At 35.6% G+C, this 25,699-nt stretch overlaps 1 protein-coding gene across 1 annotated transcript; it reads right to left on the bottom strand.

The window, feature by feature from the left end:
• Ctl1 (choline transporter-like protein 1) lies at positions 1–25,210 on the bottom strand. Its single transcript, XM_089633229.1, has 11 exons — positions 24,951–25,210; positions 24,027–24,567; positions 23,017–23,186; positions 16,687–16,746; positions 16,402–16,569; positions 14,398–14,539; positions 6,043–6,193; positions 5,661–5,801; positions 3,884–4,046; positions 3,525–3,746; positions 1–3,089 (listed from the first exon to the last, which is right to left on the bottom strand). Exons 1-11 carry the CDS (start codon positions 25,056–25,058, stop codon positions 2,913–2,915), a joined length of 2,043 nt encoding a protein of 680 aa, XP_089489355.1. The 5' UTR covers positions 25,059–25,210; the 3' UTR covers positions 1–2,912.
• Positions 25,211–25,699: the final 489 nt, after the last annotated feature.

Here is a 25,699-nt window from a genome sequence, read left to right as displayed (position 1 = left end):
TTTTTATATTTGTAAAAATGTATAATTAATATATTGGTAAAATTCACATTAATTTATATAAAAAATATCTTTCATACGTAATTACAGTTTGCAGATCTCTCTTATAAAATATAATGTAAATGTGCCATAAAAGTTATTGAAGACAAGTTAATAACATTTGTAAATACATATATATTTAATTATGATAAAAAAGTGCATTTAAAACTCTGATTATATTTTAACATGGAGTTACATATACATAGTAATAAACAACTGAGTAAAATCTCACTATATTGTGTTGCAGAAAAAAGCTGTTCCGAATATTCCCTCCGTTTCCATAGCATTACACATTTGACTGACAAATCAGTAGTTAGCAGGTTCAATAAGGAATCCCAGTGAAAAATATTTAAAAAAATACATAATCATATAGGTCAACCAATGCTGATTCTGCATTCATACGTAAGTATGTTTTGTTATCAGAAATTTGTAAATCTAATAAATTTGCTGCTTTTTAATGCATGTCAAAGAGAATTTTGAAAGCAGATTTTAATATTATCGACATTTGCAATAAAAACATAAAAGTTTCGATTTAAAAAATAGACAATTTTTTTTTTTACTATTGTTTTTTCTTATAAACTGTAGAACAACCACTTTATATGAAACTAAAGAACATTTTTAATTACACAGAAATATGATAAAAGTTACTTAAACTTCACATTTTTTTTGTTACCTTTAAAAATAATTAATATAAATTCACAAACTTTGATAAATCTTTCGCAAACATGCAAAATTTTACGGTCAATGACTTTTTGGAATATACATATTACAATTATTTCTAAGTGTGTTGTAAGCTTTTAGACGCAAATACAGAACGGCTTTCTAATACTCCTTAAATCAATCAATCAATGACTACATTATGAGTCTGTCTCGGTTTAATACCGAGAGTCAATACAATACAGTGAAGTCATGTGTGTTTTAGCGGGCATTGAAAAATTAAAACTTTGAAAATTATTTAAACTAAAAAATATATGTGCTGGCATTTAAGTATGTCATTATTGATAAAAAAATGGACTGGAGTTCCTTATTCCTACTTGTGGTAGAAATATATGCACATATGTTAATTGTTAAAATTGATGGACCTTATAAAAATGGCTGTACAGTTCTTACACTGATAAATATAAAAGAAGTTTTCTGCCTGTTGAGTATTACAGTAGAACTAGTCTATTCATGGCAGTAAAATAATATAGTTAAATACATATTTTATGACTTCAAAGCTTTTGAGTGAGGAAAATGGCAGACATTGTTACAGTGCGGAGGAAACATTCCATTTTTATGTGGCATTATCAACTTTAGAAAGGCTTGGGTTTATTGCATTTCTTTGCTAAAAAAACATTATTAAGAAATGGCATCGATTACATTGACAAGCCTGACTTAAGTCGATTTATTACCTGTTGAGCTGTCTATGAATGAGCTGGTGTGACCGGATAACTCATGAAAATGACAATTCAACACACCTATAAAAAGTGTTATAAAGTTATGAAAAGTGATAAAACAAAAACTAGGTTAGATGGGTTACATATGTAACTATTTAACCTAGTTTTTGTTTCATCACTTTTAATAACTTTATATCACTTTTAAAAGGTGTGTTGAATTGTCATTTAGAGGAGTTATCATGGAACCGAATGAGCTATAAATATACATTTCACAATCTGATGATAATTCATGATCTTAGTTTATACATAATGATGATTATCCTAATCAATCTAGAACATCAGATGATTATAATTATGAGGCAACAAATACATATATGTATATATTATACAAATCATTATATTGAATTTTACAACCTAGTTCTTGAAAATACTTAAGACAGAATTAAATAATGATTTCAGTTTGGACGTATGTTTGCTTCTCAGATAAAAATAAATACAAGATTTAAAGGCAGTACAAATGCTTCCATGTATAAATAAGTTCCTTAATCGTTAATATTAAAAAAAATCACAACATGAATTAGTGTTCTCTGATAAAAATAAATACAAGTATAAAAGCAGTATAACAGCTGTTCACTAATAAATACATACATATATGCTTTCCTTCGTTAATATTTAAAAACAATCACAACATGAAGTGAATAATTCACACGAATAATACATTTAAATAGACCAACATTGAATGAATAATATAAAAAATTGATTGTATAAAATAGATGATTGATTCAATTCATAATAATACATAATATATAACTCAGCTAATCACAACACATTAAAATGAATACATGTATGTAAAATTAATTGTGTAAAATAGATGATTGATTCGATTTGTAATGACACAACTCAGTTAATCTAAAACACATTAAAATGAAAAACATGTATAAACAATTAATTTTATAAAATAAATGATTGATTCAATTCATGACATAAAACCTGGTTGATTAAACAACAAATTGCAATTAATAATATGAACAAAACTGTAGGTAGAATTGTGTAAAATGATTATCTAAAACACATTAAAATAAATACTATGAAAAACATGCGTATAAAAATAATTGTATAAAATAGTTGATGGATTCAATTCATGGTGACATACAACTCAGTTAATCTTAATATTATGAAAAAATTGTAGGTAAAGTTAATTATGTAAATTAGATAATATAAAACACATTAATGTGAAAAAAATGTGTAAAAAATTAATTTTATAAAATAGGGTTGATTCAATTCGTAATGACATAAAACTTAATATTACGTACCTCCGCAATAGCTGCCCGAGCAACAGCAAAATATTGGAAGATGAGTTTCACACATTATACGTAAAGCGTACTAAATAAATTATACTAAACTATACGTATGTCAACACCAATGTAGGTACGTTGTGTGTTACAAATTCTATAAAAATTGGGAGAGCAAGGGCACCTATTGAGGTTATGTTGCTGGTGTCTATTCGTCCTGAGTATTGAGGGTGTGCAGCTCAGTCTGCTGAGGTGGGGGCGCATCGGTGTCCCCCACCTTCGCCTCTGAGGCCAGGCCCCCCATGGCTGTCTGGTTCCAGCGGCCAGCGTCTCCATTGATCTTGCGGTCCTCGCACACGCAGATGAATAGCGTGTCTACCACCATCTGGAAAGGATTTTAGTTAAGTATTTGCTGTCATTTTGAGCTATGGTTGAATTATTCATATAAAGGATAACGAATGCCCACTTTTCTCAACTTTGCCAGGACTACTTTAAAAAGAAATAAGTGGAATACATTTTACAAAAGACTGACTGGCTTCCCATTGAACTTTTGTGAGATTTGCTGGTATGCAACATCAGAAAAAAAAAAGTTATTTATGCTGGGAAGTGTAAACAGCCCCAACAAGGTGGGTATTCTACCCCTAGAAATAATAAAAGTAATTATGCGTGCAGCATATTTCTACCACAAGGATTGTGATACGAAATTGCCTAAATGTAAACTTAACTCGATATCTCCGGAGATACTTAGAGTAAAACCCACAAAAAAGTTTTTACATAACATGTTTCAATTTATTTTTTCCAATTGCTATGATGGGCTCACCTCGTATAAAGAGAGTATGCAGTGGGCGATAAAGAAGGAGAAGACGCAGATGAGCAGAAGGGGCGCAGCGTAGAAGTGCAGCTCCGGGTTCCTCTTGAGGGCGATCAGTCCAGCGCTGCCTGTCACCGCTGTCACAATGCACTTGCCCAAGAACAGGATGAAATCTCCAACCGAGTTCACGGTGGCCATATTGAGGGCGTTGCTGACCAGGGTGTTGAATGCCTAAAAGGAGTAGATTTTATTTCATTATACTATTTATAGTAAAACCCCACCATAAGGTTCCCACATAAGAAGTTTTTTCAGTTCACTAAACTGAAATGAAAAAATGGGTCTAATTGACATATAGGTTTTATACTTACAATTCCAGCAGCTTTGCAGAAGTGTACTCCTTCGATGGCAATGATGGTGTAAGCATTGTGGTTAAGGTAGCGAATGAACTTCTCCAGGCAGTAGAAGCAGCAGATTCCACACTTCAGTCCGCACTTGGCAGTTTCAGAGCCCTTATCTGAACCCGTTTTCAAACTGAAATCATACATAATAGATCAATAATAAGCAAATCATGACATAAAAATGCATAGCTGAATCATTGTAACCTATTCTTTTTTGTAACAGAAAAAGAGGTATCAATAGAGCTCTCGGGGAAAGACCACACTCCGTCTTTAACCCCTCAGGATAATTTGTTTGGTTTTGGAAACAGACCGCTATTACCCATGTAGTCAATTTGTTTGCTTTTGGGAATAGCTCACATGGTCTCATAGAAATCGTTTCATAGTTAGAAAGAGAAAACACCAAGCTTTATATACAAATATAGAAGTTAACCAGACAATAATTAAAATGTACACCTCTATGAAACCAAAGGTTCCGAACGTAATTTGAGAAAAATTTATGAATTTTTTATTACTTACTAATAACAAATATGAAACGACAAAAAAGTGAGGTGACAATAATGTTTGAGTCCCGGTGTATCAGTTAGTCAGTTTCCTCGCTATGTGCGACATTCCTTGCACGAATATAAGCAGGCTTAATCGGCCGCTTAACCCTTGGTAAGCCGCAGAATAGTGTCACACCGTGCTTTACACACCGTGGCGCTAACAGTAACAAATGTCAAATATGACGTTTATGTAAGGTAATTACATACTCCAATCTCACCGATATATATATACGTAAATTGCATAATTTTATCAGTATTCATCGAGCGATGGGGATGTTGATGTTATATAATTGATAAACAATCTAAAATAGACAAATAGTCTGGTAAGGTATTGTATGAGGAATTTTTCAACGTCAGGACAATGTTTTCAGTGGTTTGTTTGTCATAATTTCATGAATAGTGCATTGATGAAGCAAAAACAAATACATACTATTTAAAATTAGTACCTCGCTTATAGCACCATGCGAAATGCATGTGGGTAAATTAGCCGGCCTAAAACATTTGACATTTTAAAGCTCTCAATCTCCCAATGACGTAGGAGCATAGATATACCACTCACCCAGCATAGAAAATCATGTATGTACTTTCTTCTAATAAAATCACAGACAATATGTGTAATATTGCTGATATTCAGGCTTCTGACGTATATATGAATTATGTTCCAAACCACGCTAAGCTCCACATTCCAACCGAGCTAAGCTTTAAATCAACCGATATACCGGGCCTAATACATTTGTCTAAAAAAAGTGTATTTTTTGGATGTCTTAGTTAAGTGTTAAAAATTCTATGTTTATCTTTAAATAGTGTAAAACAAAATTGCTATCCGCGTATGTGTGTGCGCTTAGTTCTTCTAAACTACGCAACAGGTTTTCATTTATCATTTAGAGAATTTCTTCTGGAAGGTTTATATATTTAATACATGTATATTATATTTATAGAAAGTAGGGAAAAGTCTCTGAGCAACGCCGGGTACATGACAGCTAGTTCCTAATAATAATATGTATTTGAAATCATATTTCACTAAATTTCAAGAACAGTTTTTAGTGCTCAAATAATTTCAGAAATATTCAATTTATTTGGATTTTCTTGCTTTGGTAAATACATGCAAATTCTCCGATCTTCTGAGAACGTCTTTAAGATATAATGATTAATATGACAGAGGCCTGATGAGTTAAAGTCGATAAATAAAAATAAATTGGACTTACCGTGCATAAATGTAGGTCAGAATTAAACGTGGAATTTTGAATAGTGTGATGATGAAAGATCCCTTGGCAACAGATCCAATGTGGTACTTGATCAGTTTTCTCACAGAATATAGGACGGGTGAGTCACTTGCCTGGGGGCCCCTGGAATACAAACATAATAACATAAATATACTAATTATTAACCTTTTAAAATTTGGTATTACACTTTATAACATACTTTCATTGTCACACGGAAAAGAATGTATGGTTCTAAGTTATCATGGCTTCATTACTTATAAAGTAAATATTGCTAAACACATTTTAAAGGAGAAATTACCAAAATTGTCAATTTTACGCTGAATGCAACTTTAAATTTAATTCTGAAGCACAGCAGAGTACTCACTTAAAATACCAATGGGCCACGGCTCCGGCGATGGCCATCTGCTGACAAGCCAGGATAAACTCGCTGGTCCAGATGAGGCCGATTATGTACACCCACCACATCCCCTTGACCCACGAGTCGTCAACAAACTCTATCAGCTCCAGGGCGTAGGCTGGAAATTAAACAACTCATTAGAAAGTTATTTTAACCTTTTATATAAACCCTGAACTCTGCAATGAAGCTAACAACCCGGCAAATCAACTAAATGCTAATTTTGTATAGTCTACTGTTGTTTCCTGGTGATGAAGCTAGCTCATTTCTTGACCGCCGACATAAAGATTTCGGCAGGCGCCAGCTGATTCATTTTTTGTAATAACTTACTTGTTTTTTGTCATCAAAATGATGTTTTGTAAATTATAAAATTACATATTTATAAAAATAGTATTTTATCTCCCATAAAGGGTTTCCCCAGAATCGCCAGTTATATTTAGAGAAACGATTTTTGATTTTATCCTTAACCCTTCATTATTTTTTAATATTTTTGTCAGCCAACTATAACTTAATCTTTTGCACGCGGCCGTATCAACTGTTGTTACGGCAAAAAGTCTATACTCACACGCGGCTGTATCAACAGTTGATACGGAAACTTTGACGGCCGATATTCCAGCACTCTTTTGTCATAAATGTATTTCTTGCTCACTTGGACATTCGTAGAACTACACGATGTTGACATCTACAAGAATTTCTCAAAAATAAAATTGTATTTCATAAAAAAAGATCCATAATCAAGTGCGCCTCTTCGCGCCTTTGAGTGCTTTAGTTCACAATTTTGTCAAAGGATGGCGTTAGTACTAGTATGTTATCTGCGCTTGCGCGCGCCGAGTTGATTTGTGGAATCTGCGCCGATAACATTCTGTGTTCTGCTGTAAGATTGAATTATTACGAAAAATTAAAATTAATTTGTTCACTTCAGAAATCATTTTTTTTTTGATTTCTTGTGTTTCGTCTAGCAAATTTAATTTTACTGTATCCACGAGTGACCGTGGCCGATTGTGCGTATTTTTTAACGTTTTATTGTGTCACAAAACTGAGTTATTGACTTTACTATATACTTTATTAATTTAAATATATTTTGTTATATATTTATATTAGTTATATATTACTAAAGTGCGTGTTATTTTCGTGTTTTATATACTATTTCAAAATGTATTAGGAAACGTTCACAAAAAGTTTTTAGTTTTTTAATTCATTTGATTTTTCGGATAAAAAATGGCCCATAGTTTGGAAGATGATGAAATTGAAAATATATTGAACGTTTTGGATTCTGATTATGAAATGTCCGAAGATGAATTTGAACCTTCGGAACTTTCAGATACAGACACTCAAGCGAGTGAGTCTGTAAGTGAAGAAGTGCTACACTCCTGGGTGTCTGGACCTCATATTCCAATAGTACACGAATTTGATGATTTTCAATCCGGCGTTTCTGTACAATTTAACAAAAATTCAACAGAGAGTGATTTTTTTGAATCGCTCGATTATGAATGAAATTTTTGTTGTTTGTTTTTGGGGTGTTATGCCGTGTTGCGCTAACTCCTTCTTTAACCGACGTTTCGGACAGCGTTGCAGTGTCCATCATCAGGGCAGATCCGCTAGATCCGAAGGTGTGTAAATTATGGTTGTCGAGTTTGTGCTTATTTGTTTGTGGCCTGGGCCCGTCCAAGTGCGAAATGCCAACGGAAGTGGCGACATCTTGTGGCGAATTCTGAAAGCACAGTATTTATGTTAGCCTGGGGCCCGTTCAAGTGCGAAATGCCAACGGAAGTGGCGACATCTTGTGGCGAATTCTAGAATTAGAAAACCGATTGAGCGCGGTTAAAGTAGATGTACCCAATATCAAGGTATAAATACAATGGTTTTATATTGTATTATTATATGGTATTGGAGTATGCGCACTTGGACGGGCCCAGGCCACAAACAAATAAGCACAAACAAATAAGCACAAACTCGACAGCCAAAATTTACACATCTTCGGATCTACCGGATCTGCCCTGATGATGGACACTGCAACGCTGTCCGAAACGTCGGTTATAGAAGGAGTTAGCGCAACACGGCATAACACCCCAAAAACAAACAACAAAAATGCTTTTGGCCGTGAGAATCTAAAAACTTACATGAATGAAATTGTTCGAGAAACAAACGACTACCATACTTTTCTTCTCATTTCAAAGGAATTTGGTGCGAAGTCACGAATTCATAAGTGGAAGGACACAAGTATTGAAGAAATGTATCTATTTTTTGCAATAACCATGCTTATGACAAGAAACGAACACTTGACTATTGAAGAGTATTGGAGTACAAATATATTTCTAAGTTCCCCTATTTTTGGCCAGATCATGAGTAGAGACCGATATCAATTGTTGTTGCAAAATTTACATTTCTGTGACTCAAATTCGCTTCCTATAGATCGTCTTTATAAAATAAGGTTAATTTTAAATCACACCCGAACACTATTTAAGGAGTCTGTGATACCTTATGAAGACCTATGTATAGATGAAAGTATCATTGTTTTCAAGGGTAGGCTTATTTTTAAGCAATATATTCCATCAAAACGACATCGCTTTGGAATCAAAATGTTTGTTTTGTGTGATGTGAAAACTGGATACATTCTAGATTTCATAATTTACTGCGGAGAAGGCACGGAAATTACAGATGAACAAAACTTGGAAATAACCGGCGCTGTTGTTACTACACTCCTAACTGATTATTTTGGCAAAGGGCACAATTTGTGGTGTGACAATTGGTACTCAAGTCCAATCAAGTTATTCAATTTTTTGCATTCGAAAAAAACAAACGCCTGTGGGACGATAAAAAAGAACCGGAAGGAAATGCCAAAATTTATCAAACTGAAAAAAGGCGAATTTGAGTCAAAAAGCCGCGGTCCCCCTTTAGCATTAAAATGGTGTGATAAAAGGGATGTACATATGCTAACTACCTTACACGATAACTCATTTAAGGAAACCAGTAAAATAAATCACCAAACTAAACAACTCATTCGCAAGCCCGCCTGTGTCATTGATTACAATAAATCTATGGGAGCTGTTGACAAAAGCGACGTGATGCTGAGCAGTTTATCCTGTATGAGGAAGAACATAAAATGGTATAAAAAGTATTTTTTCACACCCAAGTGACAGGTATAAAAAAATCTCTAGCAGATTTTCAATTGGCGGTTATTATGCAACTAGTTGAGAAATATAAACCAGAGATTTCTCAAATACCAGAGCCTAATACATCAGCCCACCTCAACCCGTTTCGGGTTTTGCCTAAATATGCCGCTAAGCATATGGCCGAATTGATTCCATCAACTGGCAAAATAAAAAAAACCGCGTAGACGATGTCGTGTATGCCGATTGAAAAATAAAAAAATGCAGTTAACGAGATACGTATGTAAAGAATGTGGTGTCTTTATGTATCGAACCCTGTTTTAAAGTTTACCATAGTTCCAAAAAAATGTGACCGACAGAGATTCCTCTAAAGTGCTTAAAAAACAATATTTATTAAGTGATATAAAATTTATGTGTTATTTTTAAGTGTTGAGTTTAGAAAAGAGTTTGAGAAAAAGTTTTCATAACTAAAAATGATAAGTGATCATGGTGTCCGACTTCTGTCTATCAACGCAGTGGCCTAAGTACACACACGCCGAGTGAATGGCGGGACCACATTAAAAAGATACGGTACGTCTTTGTATGAAATTTTATGTTTTTGTTTTTATAAACATCTAAGAGTGTTGACACACGAGGATTTGTTTTCATATTGTGGAGAATAATCTGTTCTGTCTATATAGTCCAATAAATCATGCCAGAATGCTATAATTTGACATTTAATTGCGTGCATAGGTATTTGAAAATATGTATACATACATTTATGTACAATGAATTATTTAAGTACTAACTAACAACAACATTTATGTACACTCCCCTTCCATACACAAGCAAATGCTTTCAATGGAAGAGTAGTAAAAAAAACCCAAGATGTAAAATGAATTATGTACCATGTAAACATATTATTAAAAATAAAAAATAATTACAAAAAAAAAAAAAAAATGTACCGCGTACGGGTAAAGATAAAACGGAGCAAATTAACGCGTTCAAAAGGTTAAATAAAAAAAAATAAAATTATTGATAGGCACGATTGTTACAAAAAAATCGTTAAAAATTCATTCGTTATGATTTATTCTTCAAATAAAAAACAGTTTACAGAAAACATTATGGACTACTTATATTTTTGCATAGTATGGTACTTTTTAAAACATTCTCCAGGATGGAGACCAAGTTTTCTGGAACAGGTCTCACAAAACCACACTGTTTCGCGTCTTCCCCTTGGAATCTTTCAGTTACTGCACACAGTACAGTCTTTAGAACCTTTGTCCAGTTTGGCAATGTAGTGTTGCTTGTTTCTAATTGCTCCACTGCATCTAGCGTACTTGGGCGTCCCCTTTTTCTTGATTCCCGACCAACGCTTTTATTTCCTACTAATTGAATAATAAGATCCTTTCTAAACCTTTTGAGAGAAATTGGCTGCAACTGTTTTGTCACGCGGTCTTAGTTGTATATAATGAAACTGTTTATTACACATAACATTACAGGTAACTGCATTATGGAGGACTGAACGCAGTTGGTGCTAATAAAAAATTGTCCAAAAAAGCGAAGTTAGCAGTCCCCAATGGAGTGCTGGTACCTACCCTGATATATGGAAGTGAGGCATGGAACTTTCAAAGAAAGGATGAAAGTAGATTGAATGCTGTTGAAATGAGATCCCTGAGGCGTATGTGTGGTAAAACCATGTATGATCGTGTGAGGAATGTGGAGATCCGCAAAGAGTGCAAGACTGATGTAAGCGTAATGAGTAAGATTAAGAAAGGGACGCTTAGATGGTTTGGGCATGTAGAGCGAATGAGCGAAGAAAGGAGTGTAAGGAGAATATACGATGCAAATGTGAATGGTGGCAGAAGTCGGGGACGCCCGAGGAAGACATGGCACGACCAAGTGAATCAGATACTTGAGTCGGGCCATGTCAAGAGTCAGAATAATAGAAGAGTATGTATGAGACGATGTATGAATGTGAATGAGGCAAGGAGTGTGTGCCAAGACCGAGTTGTTTGGCGGTCCGTCCTCTCTGCCTGTGGCAACTGGTTTTGTAATTTCCCCAGTCGTTCCTCGTGCTCCGGCTTTGTACCTGCTAACCATTTTAGTGTCACCATTATGGAATGAAGACAACATGTGGACAGTGCTCTTGTCTTTATAGGCCAGTGCAGTAATATTGTTTTTTACAAATATTTTGACTTGATGCTTTGCTATTTTCAGTTTATTCTTTTTTAACTGATCTGGCATATTCTTCCTATTTGGAATAATTTTTCCGGTTATATGAATATTTAGTTTCTGAAGTTCTTCAGCCAGTTTTACATTTGTGTAGAATCGATCCGTGAAGACGTGGAATCCAGCAGTATTAGTGGCAAGAAGCATTTTGTTTACTAATGTATAGACATCGGATTATATGCATTTGCATATGCAAATGCATATAACTCTCTAATTACGACGTTAATGCATATTTCAGCCTTTTTTCCCAAATCGTGCATATTTCGTTTAATAGCGGGAGGTATCATCTACGTATAGCGAGCTAGGTGACTCGGACGCTAGGGGCACGAGCGCGGTGGCTGACTGACTGAAACGGATTGTTATGCATAAATCACCTTACAAAAGCTATACCGATTCAGTCGCCTACGCGCTTCGTTACTCTATCTGTTTCTGTGAGGGTGTGACCGTAATTCGCTGGCCCGACTGAATCGCGGTAGGGATTGGAAATACGCGCTCGGGCCAAGCCTTGCAAACTTTTTATCCAAATTTACTACACATTATCTGCTTAGCTCACGGGTTTCATCGCCTTGCAGAAGAGATACGGCAAGAGTATGGGAATGTTAATAAATTGATTTCCTCTCCGTCGCGTTTGCAGTCTTATAAAGAGCAATTGCCAAATGTAGCATTGCTGCCAGAACCCATAATTACTCGATGGGGTACTTGGCTAAAGGCAGTATTATTCTATGCTGAAAATTTTGAGGCCGTAAAACAAGTAGTTGGGCAATTTGACAGTTCTGAGGCCATTGCAATTCATTCAAGCAAGCTAGCATTTGAAGACGCATCCATTAAACAGAATATCGCCCTCATCTCAACACATTTCCACAAGTTACCAGATACCATAAAAAAATTGGAAACAAAAAACCTTCCTCTAATTCAAGCAATAGAAATACTAGAAACAATGATCGAACTCGCCAACGCCCTTCCTAATTCAATATCAGAAAAGATTCGTAAAAAGTTAGACTCTATTTTGCTTAAAAACCCGAGTCTTGAAGATATGAAGAACATTAATGCCTACATCAACGGCACAGGTCCATACCCTGCCTAAACAGATATCTCCAGAAATGGCGCCAAATTTTAAATTTTGTCCAATGACGTCAATTGACGTAGAGAGGTCGTTTTCGGCGTACAAATTAATACTGAGTGACAAACGTCACAAATTTGAGCTCGAAAATTTGGAAAAATACTTAGTTGTATATTGTCACAAAAACTATGCATAATTTTAAGAATATTTCGATGTTTTTGTACGGTCTTAATTAAAATATAAATGGTTTTTTTGATTTTGCATATTTTGGGCAAATCAAGAGTTTTTAGTGCATATTTCGGCCTTTTTTAGTGCATATTTTGGCACTTTGTTAGTGCATATAATCCGATGTCTACTAATGTAAGTAAGATTCGAGCTGTAAATGGAAAATCTGGTCTGATTAGTGCAGTTGTGGTTTCTTTCCCAAAATATGGTTCAAAAACAGTAACATATCCGGTTTCACTGTCGGCAAGGACGTAGACTCTTATGCCAAATTTTTGTGGTTTCATAGGGTTATACATCTTGAATATTACCTTGCCCTTGAAACCTATTGTAGACTCATCTACGGCAACATTCCTCGATGGTAACACTTTGCGACATTTACTGTCAATGTAATTGACAAGGTTTTGAATTTGTTGAACTCTTGTTCTTGGCGTGTTTGCATCAGGTTGAGGACTAACGTGAAGTCCCCAAAATATTTGAAAAAACCTTGTGCGTGACATTATGTCTGGAAAAAATGAGTTGGAGTTGATTCACTCGCGAGAGAAAAAGTCCTGTTCGGTCTTGTTAAGGTGCAGTCCCATGTTCAAAATCATTCCTAAACACGCCTTGAATTCCTCCATGGTAACTTCTCGCTAAGAATTCCAAATTGAGTTTACAGACAAAGGCCTTTCCTTGTTGATTATTTCCATCGCATGTCTGTTACTTTCCGACAAAATCTGAGAAATCAAATCTTCTGTAAAAAATAATTGGAAGAATCGTAAAGCAGTGTTTGGTCTAAGATTGTCTGGAATTCTAATTTCGGAAGTCGTAGGAGAATATGGAAACTCGGGAATCTGAAAAGTTTCGGTCACTTCGTTCCAATTATTTGGCTCACTATGACTTGCTACATTTGTTGTACTGTCATCATTATCATTGTTATTTTCTGTGCTGTTAACACTCTCATCATCAGGATCTTCAAAATCACAAGCAACAGGCTCGTACTCACTGTCACTTTCATAAGATTCATCTTCCGAAAACACTTGGTATTCAGATGCCATATCACGTCAAGTTCCCGCCATTTTAGGTTATGTGAATATGCAAAGGTTATTTTATAGTAAAATAAAAAATCTTATGAAAACGTGAATTAATTTTTTTTAATCAAATAATCACAAGAAACAACGTCACGTGTCAAATTGTGCGTGCGAAAATACACCGCGCGCGCACGTCTTATCTTGTCGGCCGCCAGCCGAGTTGTAGCGTACAAATAGTGATGTCGGCTGGCACCCGAAAAATGAGTGGTAAGGGTTAAAGATATGCCGGCACACAATAGGTTGACTTAGGTAATGTTATATAAATAAATAACACAAAAAAATAAATACGGCAAAAAATGCTGTTTGAGGATCATTCCTTACATTTTTTAACAATAACCCAAAACAAGAATATAAACTATGGAAAAAATAACTGTTTTACTATAATAATGAACTTTAAGTGATACCGTTCAAGATTTCAAACTCTCCAGAGCCAGTGGAACTATGGGATTCCTATATAATATTGCGAGGCTGAAGTAAGTAGGGGAGAGGAAGAGGGCGGGGAAATACCTGGTATCTGAAAAAGGTAAACCAATGTATAATGTATTGTAGGGTTTAGCAAGGTTTTCCTGTGTTCCAAATTTGACATTTTGCCAAGGAGATTTGTGTAAAGATAAAATGAAACAATAACACTTTATTTTGCTGGTGTGGTTACTTTTGATATCGGCGACACTGCCATTGTGTCTGGGCAGGTGGGTGGAGGTGGTGAAGGGGAGTGCTGTGGTGGAGGGTGGGGGCGGTGAAGCCAGCGAGTAGGGCTGCTGCACGCCGGGGTAGTTGGCAGTCGCCAGGCATACCTGTGGGGAAAAGGGCAAATTATGAATTGAATATCATATAGTGAATTGAACATGAATGAAATTATGAACAATACATATTAAAATAAGCTCGTAGTACATAGAGAATGACCCATTCTCATGCACCCATTATCAAATTTGTATGGGTTGTACATATACATATGTGATGGGTAAATTCCAAAGAATTTATTTTTGGGGAATATTACCCCCGTGAGGTTGTCTCCTACAATGAAATTTCATGTTATTTAGAAATATAAAATATTAATTAGAGCATGCTGAGGACAGAAATTTTCGGAAAATTCATGATAGTATCGAAGATAAAAGCTATCAAAATGAATTTGCGGCTGGCCGATAAGCGTTAGTCAAGGTCAGAGATGTGCAAAATGGGTACCCAAAACCATTTGAAATGCAAAATGGAAATGGGTCAAAAATTTTCCATTTGAAATTGCAAAATGCAAAATGGTTTTTAGAAAAGCATTTCAAATGCAAAATACCTATTTTCAAAATGCATTGAAAATGCAAAATGGTTTCTCAGGTCAAACAATTAAAATAATTATAGAATTTTTAAACAATTTTGTCATTTAATAATGGACATCAATGTAGAACAAACATATTACATGATGGTAAATCCAAAAACACCACGACTACAGATTATGAAACCACAAAAAATTTGCGCGGGACTAATGTTGCCAACGTAAAAACATAGAAACTGCTATTTAATATTACAGCATCATGGCCCCATGTTCAGTATTTTTTGTAATGGTATCACTCAATTGCCAGGGCTCCTACCAGGGAGCAACTTGGCAAATGTAAATTATCTCTCGTAGCGAGGTTGAGGACCGACTGATATTTGGGGATTATGAAAAAAAGATGAGTGGAGATAGTAGAAAGAATGTTGCAAAAAGCATTTAAAATGGAAAATGCATTGAGAAAAGCATTTAAAATGCAAAATGCAAAATGGTTTTTAGAAAAGCATTTAAAATGCAAAATACCCATTTTGCATTTCCATTTGAAATAAAGCACATCTCTGGTCAAGGTACATACAATGACTGGCACAGTACAGTGGCTGGTTTGGGGAAACCCTTTGACCTCTCCAACTAGTCTCACGACCCATCGCCGGGAGGGATATGTTCATATGTCCGTTACTCCTGGACACAATGATCCCTAGATTCCTACCCAACCCTCATACCTTTTACTTTCCCAGAACTTCCTATCCTTCCTTTCCTTAACCCCTTCAGTAATCATTTAAAAATTAAAAATGGAAAAAAAAACACCTTTTTTTTTCAATGAATTTTATTTACTCAAAATATATATCCTCATATAAAAGCCATTTCGGACCCAAAATGGGACTGAATATTGATGTTGTGGAAAAAATAATTAAAATTTTTCTTTAGTATGAATTCCGAATTCTGGCACATAATAGCCGCCCGAGTATACTCGGGCGTGGTCCTTAAGAGGTTAAAAAAGACCCTCCACACAGCATCCCAAAAGATGACATAGGCCCCGAGGGAAATTATTATTATTATGAATTATGTCCCATGTGATGTCACGAGACAAGATTGTATATGTGTTACCGAGGTTCACTTTGAAATTTCATAACTTCATTATGTTTGGAGATATTGAAAAACTAACTTATGAATATAATACATTTTCATAAAAAATATAATCTCATTCAGAATAACTTTCTTAATAAACAAGTAAATTTTCGACTATCGGGAATTTATATTAGGTCGGGGAATATTCGCGGGTGCACATCACTAATTGCAAAGCATTTCACCAAACAAAGTATGTGCACATTTTGGTGTTGGTACAGTTGTAGCAAGTTTACAGTTGGTTAAAGATTAAGGCTGGTAATAGGTACTTACAATGATAAACATCCAGAAGATGAAGAATATCATGAGGAAGAAGAAAGTGATGAGGGGCTGCAGGAAGAGGCCTGGGATGGCCCCGAGACAGGCAGCCGTCTCCTTGAACAGTGCTGCCAGGAAGGACACTCGGGTGCGCATGAAGAAGACCAGCAGTAACAAAATAACCTGCAAATTAAATTTAACACATTACAGTAAAACCAGCACGTAAGATTCCCATAAAAGAAGATTTATTTTTTAAACCCTTTCAGCCTTCAAAAGAAAATTTGTTATTTTGAAACTTACCGTGATGACAGTTGCGATGATTGAATACCATAAGAACGCTTTTTCATTCCTCAAGGATTCCTAAAACAAAAATAACAATCAATAAACTACAAAATTATTTTATATACATATAAAATAATTCCATTCTGTTTTTCTCACAAAACAAATGTGTAAAGTTTTATAAATAAAAAATAATAATCAAAGAAATCATCATGATTGAATACCATAAGAATGTTTTCTCATTTCTCAAGGATTCCTAAAATCAATTAATTACAAAACTTTTTTTATATACATACTCCATTCTGTTCTTCTCACAAAACAAATATGCAAAGTTTTACATAAAATAATAATCAAAGATATCAGCAAACAAGTTTCATGATAATGTGTATTATGTAGTGCCATTCCTTATCCAGAATATTCCTTGGTGAGAGATAGCATCTTTATTGTGTGACAATAAACGAAAAAGGCGTCGCAGGCGTTTAAGGTCCGATAGTTTTTATTCCTTGAACTCTCGAAGCAGGATACGTAGAGAATGCAGCCTCAGAGAATACGTGGCATAATCCTCGTATTTGTCAACCATTTGTCTTAAATGACCTTTAATGCCTGCACCATCTCGAGACAGACTCGAGGTGTTAGAGCGCCTTCAACAGTATAAACCGTTGTATATAATAATAATAATATATGTAATAATACAAAATATTGGAGCAACGTAAGATAGAACAAGGTCATTGAAGACCACCTTGCCGGTCCATTTGATTCGGCGTCTGTTCAATACGCCACAATTGAAAAATCTTTTGCGGCGATGACCCATGCAGCTCTCAAGCATAGGGAGCAACAGCAGCAGTCTCTGCAGCGACTGAAGGAATGGGGTTTCGAAGCACAGGATACTAATACAGATCCCTTCTTTCCTCTCATCTGTTCAATGAAGAGGTACTCTCTACTCAGTTGCAGAAATTGGAAGGAGTAAAAAATTGTTTTTTGGTATTTACCACAGGCCAACACTTCAACTGGTCCACCAAAGGAAGGGCCCGGAAAGAAATAGGTAGCAAAAACAGTTCAACATTTTCCGGCCCGAGATTTCTTTCCGTCCCGGGACAAATTTTCTGTTCCGAGGGAGGCTGATGCCCAAAGAGACCCCCGAGATCGGTGCGAGGGCAGACCTTTAACCGGCATTGCTACAGGGGTAGGGGTGCACCATTAAGATTTCGGGCAGGGTAATTACAGAATTACAAAAACAATTGGGCTGCTCTAAATGCTCCCGAAGTTGTTCTATTTTTAGATTGATTTTTCATAGGGGGATACAGAATCCCCTTCTCTACAAAGCCCCTATTTTTACGCCTAACTACCCTCATTTTAAAAAGATATGTGACAAAGACTACCCCAGCAATGACAATGGAAATAGTAATCCTCAAATTAAACCCGGCAGTCAACAACTCCGGTTTTCTTTCCCAAATGTTCATTGTCAAAAAGGTCCGTGCAACAGACCTATCCTTAACCTGGAAAGTCTTCTTATCGGTAAGAAAATTTACTTTAAAATATTTTTGTTATTTGTTTTTGGGGTATTATGCCGTGTTGCGCTAACTCCTTCTTTAGCCAACGTTTCGGACAGCATTGCAGTGTCCATTATCAGGGCAGATGTGTGATGATGGACACTGCAATGCTGTCCGAAACGTTGGCTAAAGAAGGAGTTAGCGCAACACGGCATAATACCCCAAAAACAAATAACAAAAATACTTTTGGCCGAGAAAATCTTAAATCATATACTTTAAAATATCTCAGCAGAAAGTTTCTGAATTTCACCAATCACATTTTGACTGGATGATAAAAATAGACATATTTTCACATACCAGTCGCAGAGACTCACCATAGTTTTCTAATGATTATAAATACAAAGGACAGTCTTTACAAACGACATACCTTCCCCAGGGCTTGAGCAGTGCTACACAAGCCTTTGCCCAGGTGACTAATTGGGTTGCAGAAACCCTACGACATCAAAATGTGAGGACCATTGTATACCTAGACAATTTTCTTCTGGTCTGCCAGGACAGGGAAACTTTTAAGATCCAAACAAAACTGTTTTTTGCACCTACTACGAGACCTAGGTTAGACTGTCAATTTGAATAAATACGTCAGCAAGCCGACAGAAGTAGTGGAGTATCTGGGTGCAATCTAACTTCAAACAACGGTGGAAACTCCCCATACAAACGTGAATTCTGATAAAGGAGCCCGTAATGAAAGACCTATAATGGTGGGCACAGAATGGGTCATTATGCCACATTACTACAGTAGAACCCCGTTAATTCGAACCCCGATAATTCGAAAAAACGCGTAATTCGAAATTTTCGCAAAAAAAATTTCCGCTGAAAATTTTTTTCATATTAAATTTTTTTAAATTCGAAATTCGTTAATTCGAAATTTATTTTTGTCCGCGCACGAAAATTTGTTCGTGTAATTCGAAAAAATCTGATTTTTCGAAAATAAATCATAATATTTCGTAAATCTGAATCTAAAAGTCCGCCGTGGCGGTAAAACGCCGAAAAATGTATTTTTACGTGGTTATACATCGTCCTAATTAGTATTATTATTTTGTAAATCTGAATCGATTTACACTGGAATGTCGTATTTTTTCAAATTTATTTCGAATATCCGAGTTTAAAGGGCCGAGAAAATACATTTTACGCGGATATATGTCGTAGTTTTACGAGTTTACGCCAAATATCTGCATTTAAAGGGTCGGCCGCGACGAAACTCGGCCGCGTAATTTCGATTTACGCGTAAATATATCGTATTTTTACTAACTTTACTTCGAATATCCGCGTTGAAAAAATACGGCGCGACGGAAATCGGCCGAAAATTTTCGATCCATGCCGAAATATGACATATTTTTACGAATTTACTTCAAATATCTGAACTTAAAAGGCCGGCCGCGACGAAAAACTGCCGACAAAATTCGATTTACGCGGAAATATATCATATTTTTACGAATTTATTTTGAATATCTGAATTTGAAGAGCCGGCCGCGACGGAATACGGCCGCGAATTCTCGTTTTACGCGGAAATATATCGTATTTTTACGAATTCAAATTCAGATATTTGAAATAAAGGGCCGGCCGCGACAGAAAATTACCGCGAAATCTCGATTTACGCGGAAATATATCGTATTTTTACGAATATCTCAATTTAAAGGGTAGGCCGCTACCGAAATCGGCAGCGAAATCTCGATTTACGCGTAAATATATAGCATTTTTATGATTTTTTTTCGAATATCTGAATTTGAAGAGCCGGCCGCGACAGAATACGGCCGCGAATCCTCGTTTTACGCGGAAATATATCGAATTTTTACGAATTCAAATTCAGATATTTGAAATAAAGGGCCGGCCGCGACAGAAAATTACCGCGAAATCTCGATTTACGCGGAAATATATCGTATTTTTACGAATATCTCAATTTAAAGGGTAGGCCGCGACCGAAATCGGCAGCGAAATCTCGATTTACGCGTAAATATATAGCATTTTTACGAATTTATTGCGAATATCTGAATTTACAGGGCCGGCCGCTACGGTAATCGACCGCGAAAATAAAGAAATAATTGGTATTAATACGAATTTACAACTAAAATACCACCCGGATTTGAAGAGGCGGCCGAGAAAATCGATTTTTGGCGTTTTTTTTTTTTTTTTTTTTCATAAAATTTCGAATTACGTGGGAATTCGTTAATTCGAAATTTGATTTTTGATGTCCGCTGGATTTCGAATTAACGAGGTTCTACTGTACCCGCTATATCCGATTTTTTGACAAAATGATCTGAGTATGACATCTTGTTCACATTTTTGCGAGCAACAAGGGAGCCTAAAATTGAGTTTCAAAACCCTCCTTATCACGACCAAAAACCATGTTAAAACTGCGAGTGAGAAACCAAATCCGCTATATCATACAGAAAGTTACTATCAAAACGCGCTATATCGGATTCAACCAATCACAAGCAGTTATTTTGCCTAAATACAATATGGCCGCCGCTGTGACGCCACGCTCGTGTGCCAAAATGATCTACGCGTGTGTTTCTAAACCCGCCATGTCGGCTCAGTTGACTTTCAAAAGCCTCTATATCACGAAGTGAGTATCAAAATCCGCTTTATCCATTTTATTTATCGAAATTACTTAATTATTGCTAGACATATATAGAAAAATAAATGCTTTTCGAAATTTTTTTACTCCAATTCATTATATAAATTTTTTTAATGCAATTACTTATGTGTACGCTAGAGATGTGACAGTTTTTTGCGGTTTTCTCCAAATCAATGAAAGTTGATATAGCGGGTATAGAAATTACACGACTCATATATTTTTTAATGATAAACTAATGTTTATAAGACAGGCGAGTGATTAATGCTTATAACAATTTGTTATCCTTTGTGCTATGCATAAAAACCTTGTCTTATAAGCATTAATTATTGATAGTTTATCATAAAAAAAAAAAATAAGAACTGTCACCCTTATGTGAACGGATATTTGTGCACTGCAGTTCAGCAAAGAAAGTGTGTGCTAACTGAAAGTATCTCCGTCGTAAAAGCGATTCCAGGTTTTAAAGTTTCATCATTTTAGCAAGTTTCTGGGAAACATTTAGTATTTTGTTCAAATCTGTAATCCCACAATTGAAAATACCGCAAATCAGCGGGATCAAATTCTGCTGAAATCCCACAGGATTGCAAACCCTAGTTAAGGCGATGCACTAAGTCGTGTAATATTTTAAATTGAGCCGCTATCAATAACAACCCTTACCTAGATGGCGATAAGGTTTAAATTCCCGCTGAACACCATCCGCCTGTTTTGATTTATGCAAGAAAAAAACATGGCCAAAAAGTGCCTTTTATTTTATTTTGTGGATGTTCAGGCATAAATATTTAATTATTTTTCGATCATTTTATAAATAACTTATTTTGCCACATTATACAATAAAATCATAACCGAAAGTGGGTTCGTAAGTAGGAGATTTTGAACTTTAAAGCAATTTTCATGGGCCTTTACATTATTTTTTCTGGGCTTATAAAAAGACTTATCTAAAAATTTCTCGATTATTTCAAAGGCCAAGATGTATTCTACTCGAAGTATTTAATTAAAGCATCTGAAACATTTCTAGGCGACCACATTTTCAAACCAAAAACACATGATTTTGCATTACTACGTATGGCATCGCCTTAACGGATTTATAGGGTGGTTTGACATTACAGGTGTTAAGCAAGGCTGTGTAATGTCATCATGATTATTCAATCTATAAATGGATTATTGTATGCAAGAATTAATAGAGGTGGGCATGCTCAAGAAATCTAGTAATCTGAAAGTATGTTGCCCATTATATAGATTAGATTTTTAACAGTACAGAAGATCTACATTATCGTGTATAGGATAAGCGAAGTATGTATGAAGAATGAGTTAATGATGAATGTAAACAAGTTCAAAGTCATGGTGTTCGAAAAAGAGGGGAAAAAAACAGTGTGCAATGTAGTTGTAAATGATGAATACTTGGAGCAGGTGGATGAGTTTGTGTGTTTGGGAAGTATGTTTACGAGAGATGGAAAGGCTGACGGGGATATTGAAAGAAGTGTAAAAACAGAAAACTCCAATAATGGAGGACATGAGGTATGGAACTGGCAGAGGAAGGTGAAAGTAGACTGAATACTGTAGAAATGAGGCATATGTGTGGTAAAACCCTGAGAATTGTGCAGATTCGCAAATAATACAAAGCAGATGTAAGCGAAATGAATAAGATTAAGAAAGGGGCGCATAGATAGTTTGGGCATGTAGAGCGAATGAACGAAGAAGGGAATTTAAGGAGAATATAATATATGTAGAAGTCGGGGACGCTCGTGGAAGACATGGTACAATCAAGTGAACCAAATACTTGAGTCGGAATAACAGAAGGATATGAATGTGAATTAAGTAAGGTCAGTGGCTGAGTTGGCATTGCGTTTGGGTCCCACCCAGGCGTAGCGTGTTCACTGGCTCAGTCCTCCGTCACAACACAAGCAACATTTTACGGTTACTACGGTGGTAGTAGGAGATTTTAAAATATTGTCAGGTTATTCGTAACCCGGGAATGTTAAAAAAAAAGAAAAAAAGAGTCGTTTGGCGGTCCATCTTCTCTGCCTACCCCTGCGAAGAGAAACAGTGATGGTTTTATAGTTAGTTCTAAACTGTTCTTGCCTGCCAAAAAATCATTTTCCGAGGCTTTATCCAACAACTCTACAAGCAACCCCCTTCCCAACCAGGTCTGTGCATGTCATTTAGACCTCGATAACGTTTGCATGTGATCATTTGAACTGTTAATAAATAAAATTAGTAATGATTTATTACCAGCAAAATCATATCATCGGGAATTTGGCGCAGGCCGTGTCGTATCTCGTAGTAGGTGTACCACAGCAGGGCCGTGCCAAGGACGGAGGAGATGGACACGGCAATCATGAAGATCCATGACACAAGGGTTGCCAACCAGTGGAGGATGAATACCATGACAAGTGATATCCCTGCAACGTGTCAATGTTGTGATTTTTAGTATTAGGTTAGGAATCATGTATCACCTGAATAATGTTGCACTACAAAAAATGAGTACCAGAATGCGAATACATATTTAAAAACAGTAATTTTTTCTGCTTCTCATGGCATTGGATAATCGAGCTAATTTCGCGATCTCCAAAATATTTTTTTCAGGAATCGAAAAAATGATCTATAAATTATCATAATTATTAATAAATTAGAAATGGTTTGACACCCAAATTGCATGTATAAAAATAATATTTGAGAAATTGTTATTTGCATTTTAACACGTTGAACGCCATGTAGGTCACCAGTGACCTCATAACGAAAATCGTCATTTTCTCCCATAGCGCCATGACGGTCACCGGTGACCGCAGTTAATTTTCTTGATTTTCATGGAAAATTTTGGTAAAAAAAAAGGATTACTTTTTGATGGTCGCCGATGCCATCTGAGTATTTTTTTTTCAAATTTAAAATGGTAATTATTCTTCATTTCTACAATGGCGTTCAACGTGTTAAGTGATAACAGCAAAATCGAATTTGTTCAGTTACGTCAGATAATTAAAATAAACATATCTGATTCTGAAATTTTGCAGCTCAATAATTATTATAATAATTGCTATGTAGCTATGTAGGTACATTGGTTTGTTTCAAATGCAGAAGATGTGTAATAATTGTGCTAAACAAATATTGGCCAAAGTGGCCTTGTAGGCTAACAATGTCCAATATGATAATTCAATTAGGAGAATCGGCAAATAATATTTCCAGCGGAACAATAGATTAAAAAAATTGCACATAAATTACACAAAAGGAATAATTAAGTAACTTACCAAAAGCAACAAACGAAAATATTATCAATTCCTTCCATGATGAGTACAAATCGGCCAATATCTGCTCTATGGTTTCCCAGCTATTTAGGTACTCGTAAAAGTCAGAGAAAACTTTTTGAGCAATTTCTTTGACTGGCTTAGGGAAGCATCGGTGGAGCACTGGAATGCTCTCGTACACCGGCAGAGTTGGACACGGTCCCAGAAGGTCATTAATGACTTTGGAAGAATCAGGTTTGGGATTGTTGAAATCATAATCATACCGGCAAAGGTTAGATCCCGTCTCTCTATAAAACTGATTTATCTGATCGAGTGACTCCAGTCTCCTGGTAGGACATTGCTTCACACAGATCTTTAGGGATTTCCTTAGGTGCTTTACATCTAGGAATAGCAAGTAACGTTTGTCAAAAGTATTTATTCCTGAGAGGGGAAACTGGGATAGTTTGTCATTATGCTTCAATCCACATGTGTTGCCAAAAGAATCATACCCATTGATAATCCTCAGCGGGTTGCCGTATACACAGGCAAAAGCCGCTATTATTATCTAAAACAAATAATCATGTTTTTTACATTTCTTGATTATCACTATCGTAGTATCACACTTAGGGCGGTATTATGTTGCCTAACTTCCTTAAAAAATGTTAAGAAGAATATATTATTATTCATTATTTCGGAAGGTAACCTAATTTTTAAGTTTGTTAGGAGTGTGTCATTGGATGACATATCAAGCATATTATATAACATAATCATAACTGCATACGTCGTTTCACTTTTGAAAGTTGCATGTATTAAATTTCTATTCCGAAACACACCCATGAGTGGGAGAAATCTTCTGTAATTAGCAAAACAAGAATGATAAACTCTATATTTAAAAAAATTAAAAACCATTCGGTTAGAATTCAATTAAAAGAATAGTTTAAATCTTACCATCAACACCCAGAAGGCCACATATATAACAAACCACAATACATCAGTACAGTTTTTTGATGTTGTTGGTGCATTCTGCACAGAAGTTTTACTTGAAAAACACCCCATTTTTAAGTCACTATAAGCTCATACGATACACTAACATTTATGGCGTCAGAATACTAATTGGCCATTACGTAGTTCAAACAATTATTCAAATTTATAAATGTTTTACGCCCGCCCAGAACCGCTCATTGTGTCTAATTTTGACACACGACAGGACGCCGACGCAAGTTTGTAAACATAATAAAATCCATAGAGAAAAACTGCAAACAAGCTATAATACAAATAGAGGCTATAATCTTCGAAAAGCAGGGTAAATCACGCAAAAGTGACCTTTCAAGCTTAAGTAGAGCTATAAATATATTTAGTTTTGTTTCCGGTTCCGGTCTACAAATAATAGATGATTTTGTAAAATGATAGCACCGTTTTCTCGCAACCCAACAATAGTAATCTTGTAATGTTTTAAAAATAGCCAATTGAGCGCGACTTGGAAAACTATTTGTAATGCGGGATTGCTCTGAATGCACTGAACTAATACTGGCTAGAGATTTTTAAATGTATGATGTAGTAGGTATCTAACTTCAAACGCTGATCGTTGTGCCCATAAAATAATCAAGTTCGTACCTATTACATCAGTCAAACCTTGAAGTAGGTACCTAAGTAATCTCCATCATGCTGCTTCCTGTGACTCGTAATAAAAAATGCCG

The sequence above is a fragment of the Hesperophylax consimilis genome, chromosome 1, assembly GCF_061612785.1.
Source record: "Hesperophylax consimilis isolate HC1 chromosome 1, BYU_Hcon_1.0, whole genome shotgun sequence".
NCBI lineage: Eukaryota > Metazoa > Arthropoda > Insecta > Trichoptera > Limnephilidae > Hesperophylax > Hesperophylax consimilis.
The sequence above is the reverse complement of the archived record's forward strand: the minus strand, read 5'-3'. Positions and strand labels throughout refer to the sequence as shown.

Coding starts and splice junctions, on each gene's coding strand:
- Ctl1 (XM_089633229.1), bottom strand. CDS start 25,058: ATGGGGTGTTTTTCAAGTAAAACTTCTGTGCAGAATGCACCAACAACA. Junction 23,187..24,026: donor ATTTTCGTTTGTTGCTTTTG/GTAAGTTACTTA, acceptor GACACGTTGCAG/GGATATCACTTGTCATGGTA. Junction 6,194..14,397: donor CAGTGTCGCCGATATCAAAA/GTAACCACACCA, acceptor TTTAATTTCCAG/CCTACGCCCTGGAGCTGATA.